At 55.1% G+C, this 4,239-nt stretch overlaps 1 protein-coding gene across 1 annotated transcript in view; it reads left to right on the forward strand.

Moving 5' to 3' along the window:
• Positions 1-3,968: 3,968 nt before the first annotated feature.
• The window catches only part of SPR (sepiapterin reductase), a 2,399-nt gene continuing 2,128 nt past the window's right edge, over positions 3,969-4,239 (forward strand). Inside the window, exon 1 of the mRNA XM_015825199.1 lies at positions 3,969-4,233. Within this exon, the coding sequence (XP_015680685.1) occupies positions 3,969-4,233 (265 nt within the window). The remainder of the gene's footprint in view (positions 4,234-4,239) is intronic.

The raw sequence follows: 4,239 nt of genomic DNA on the forward strand, positions 1-4,239 counted from the left end.
AAAATTGTGATTTTCTTACTACCCCATAGCTCTTCAGTGTAAATTTAAGTACCGAGTAGATCTAGTCCTTATATTCATGTCATTGTCTCCCTCTACCCAGGGTAGGAGAGGCCCTTCTGGCCTGGGGTCTTTTCCCCAGAAGACATGGAAGGACTCCGGAGTTCAACCCCTGCTTCACTGCATGAGTCTTAGCACCTTCAGGAGGTGGGGACTTGCGTAAAGCACCTGGTGTGGCTGCATTACTTAGCGAAGGGCATCCCAGAGGACATCCTGTTGCCCTGGCAACCCCAGGGCCATGCTGTCGTTGAGCGATGACCTCACACGACCACGACATGGGAAGGAACGGAATGGCAGGCCAGTGGGTGCCTCAGAATGCAGGCAGCTGAAAAGATGGCAGGAGCGGCAGCTACTCACAGGACCAATTTGCAGCCTCCTGCTGGCTTCCCCAATGACTCCTGCTGGCTTCCCCAATGACTGTTGTAAGAAGGTTGCAAATGGTCCTCCTATGGTCAGGGGGCGCCACGATGGCTGCAATTTCAAGGACCGGTCGCAAGTCCTGCTTGTTCAGCACTGTTGTAACCTTGAACAGTGGAATGAGTGGATGTAACTCAAACCACACCCTTGCCCTGGCCAGGACCTTCCCAGCTTCCCCAAACTGGCCAGCCAATCTAGGATTTCCTGCCTTGTACCCCTCAACTTCTAATAATCCTTTCTCTTTGTTTGGAACCTTCTTTGTCGTGAACCCAACAATCCTTGCAATGGACATGGTTCTTTTCCTGGATGTTGTGCTTTTTTCCCAAACTGAATCCACAATGACTAGCTACTTCTGAAGACTTCTGGCAAGGAAGGGCTCACCCACTGCACACGGGAGCGTTTCATAGGTTGACACTACACAGCCAGGAGATCCCTCCTCGTCTCTCACCTGAAGCTCTCTCTGTGTTACGACTCACAGGGTTTGCAGGGGCTTCTACGGCTGCTGATTCTGCAGTTTCTTCTGGGTGGGCTGGCTTCCCTGGTCCCCAGCCCCACTACAGGTTACTCTTAGTTTGCCCACCAGGTCATTAGAGCTGCTGAGATATTAATCTCTGGGGGAGCAGCATGTGTGGCAATAAATGCAACGTAGTCATCATGATGGAGGAATAATTGCAAAATATTTTTCAAGTGCTTCTTCCTTAATCTGCCTGTGATAAATAGAGTACCGAAAGCTGGAGGTCTTAGCATCCCACCTTGGTGGGTGCCTTCGCAGTTACTGGTGCCGCCACCTGCTTCTAGGAGATGCACTTACTGACTGTCCACCCCTAACACTAGTGTGTGAAAGAGATGGGCTGCGGAGCTCAACGACAAGGAAAGCAAGTGATAAAAAAGGAAATAAACTCTCAATACATATGGCCCTATAGCACTGAGGCACAGCACCTGGTACATCAGCCCTTTTGCTCCTCCTATTCTTTCTTTTGAGGAGACAGACCAATCTCACAAGAGAGAACTGGATCAAACTTTATTAAAGCAAAGAACCAAAACATCCTTGTATTTGCACAGAAAATAAGAGCAGAGTCGGTAGAAGTGTAGACTAGCTGCTCAAACTCAGACAGCATCTTGGAAGAACCTCAGAAAAAGAGAGGGCTCTGAGCGGATCCCAGGATGATGTCAATCTGCTCCGATGTGAAAGTCAGGCTGATGCGAAGAGGAGCCAATTGGCATAAAACACAAAAGGATTGAGGCACTGGAGACAAAAGCCTGCTTCTTCCATTGGGACCTGATCCCGAATTCTCAGTTCTTGTGGAAACTGCAGAATTTCACTACAGTTAATTTAAGCATGTTTCACTCAAACACTGTATCTCATAATCATCAGATAATCATAAGATTAAGAGCCTGTATCTCATAATCATCAGATAAGCAAAGATTTGCTTTATATGATACGCTGAATTAAAATCTGTTTGGCTACTGAATACAGTCCTTGTTCAGTACAGTATCCATAGAGTCAGGCCAGGGCATGTGAGCACTGGAGGGGCTGCCACAGAGAGCCTTGCTCTAAACCAGCGGCTCTCAACCTGTGGGTCGCGACCCTTTCACAGGGGTCGCCTAAGACCATCGGAAAACACATATTTCCGATGGTCTTAGGAACCAAGACACCGCTCCGCATCTGTCTCCGCACGGCCGCCTCCGCCATTTGCAGAGAGAGAGACGGAGAGGCACTTTCGCTTCCCTTTCTCTCTCTCTCAGGTGGACTTACCTCCTGCAGGGCTCCTGATTGGCCCTCTCTTTCCTCTCTTTCCTCTCTTGTCAAGAGAGAAAAACAGAGGAAAAGAGAGAAAGAGAGAGGAAAGAGAGAGAAAGAGAAAGGGAGGAAACAGAGAAAGAGAAAGAGGAAAGCGAGAAAAGGAAGAAAGAGAGAGAGAGAGAGAAAGAGGAAAGAGAGAAACGGGGAGAGGAAAGAGAAAAAGAGGAAAGAGGGAAAGAGGAAAGGGAGAGAGAGGAGAGAGGAAAGAGAAAGAGAGACGAAAGAGAGAGAGAGAGACGAAAGAGAGAGAGAAAGAGGGAGAGGAATGGCACTTCTCCAACCAGGCTGGGCGGAGCCGGCAGAGCAGCCTTCCTGCCCCCCCTCCCCGGCCAGCTGGATGGGGGGTTGGGGGTCACCACAACATGAGGAACTGTATTAAAGAGTCGCGGCATTAGAAAGGTTGAGAACCACTGCTCTAAACCATCATTTGTCCTTCTTCAGATTATGCCCTCCAAGTTGAGCCAGGAAGGGGGTGACTGAGGGCTGAGTATGATAGACAGGAGGGGGGGAGGGGGGAACCTGGCTGCCACTTCAACAGGCCTTTAGGGCAGAGGCCCCCAACCTTTGGGGCCCCAGGGACCGGTTGTGTGGAGAGAGGTTTTTCCGCGGACTGGAGGGTGTGTAGTTTTGTGGATTGGCATGTCGCGGACTGGGGTTTGGGGACCCCTGCTTTAGGGCCTCCAAAATGGTAGCCGTCTCTCTGCATGAAGTGGTGGAAAGAGGCCAGAGTCTAGTGTAGATGAAATTGCTGCCGAATGACAGCCTGTCGTAGGGATCCCTCAGCACCCCCAGGGAAGCAGGTTCCCACTACCTGGGTTTTCCGAAACGCCGGCAGGGGCATGGTGGGCTTTCCCACTGGCCCCTCTGCCCCCCTGCCTCGGGCAAAAGCCTCGTCACCAAGGCCCTGGAGGGTCCCAGCCCGCTTCAGAAGAACCGAGTCCGAGAACCGAGTCTCAGCCCAAAGCAGTTGGGCCCGGATGCCCAGAGATCCTTGTCCTACCCCCATTGGGGTGATTCACCAGTGTCCCCCCCCCAGCGCTAGGCTCCCCCTCCTCAGCGACTCTGGCATCGCCAAAGAGTTTCCTGGCCGGAGGGGGGGGCGATGACTGGAGGGTCTCCCCGGGCCTCCGTCTCCTCCGGGATGCGCCGCCCGGCAGAGCGAGGCCGCTTGGGAGCAGGTAGGGTTGCCAGGTGTCCACTATTTGAGTGGACAGTCCACTTTTTTCACATTATGTTCACTATTTTTTTTTTCACAAAATAGTGGACATTTTTTTTTATTCAAAAGCTTTACGATGAAATGGTACGTAATCTAAAGCTGTACAGTCTACTTTTTTTACTACTTAACCCCCACACACACACGCTTGTCCGCTATTTTTTGGAAGCAGACCTGGCAACCCTAGAAGCGGGGGAGCAAGTCAAGGGGATGCGGGGCGCCGGGCGATGCCTCCTTCTCCCGGCAGAGTGCAGGAGGGACCTTGGAGGTCTTCTAGTCGAACCTCTGCCCCAGCAGGAGACCTCGCGGGCTCCGGGGAGCTGCTCTCCGCCTCCCGGGCCCGGTTCCTGCGGCTCCCCCCGGGCCAGAGCCCCCCACCCGGAGGCCCGCCCTCGACCCCGCCCTCGCCCTCGCCTTCCGCCCGGCCCGTCCAGGGAGGCGGCGGGGCGTCCGGGGCGGCGGGCAGAGGTGCGGGCGATGGAGCCGGGGCGCGCGTGGGGCCGGACGGCCTGCGTGGTGACGGGGGCGTCGCGGGGGCTCGGCCGGAGCCTGGCCCGCCTGCTGGCCGCCCGTCTGCCGCCGGGCTCGGCGCTGCTGCTGGTGGCGCGCTCGGCGGGGCCGCTGGGCCAGCTGGAGGGCGAGCTGCGCGCCGCCCGGCCGGGGCTGCTGGTGCGGGGGCTGCCCGCCGACCTGGGCTCCGAGGAGGGGCTGCGGCGCGCGGCCGAGGCCGGGCGGGAGCTGCGCGAGG

This window comes from Protobothrops mucrosquamatus, unplaced genomic scaffold, assembly GCF_001527695.2.
Source record: "Protobothrops mucrosquamatus isolate PMUCROS unplaced genomic scaffold, P.Mucros_1.0 scaffold2540, whole genome shotgun sequence".
Lineage (NCBI taxonomy): Eukaryota > Metazoa > Chordata > Lepidosauria > Squamata > Viperidae > Protobothrops > Protobothrops mucrosquamatus.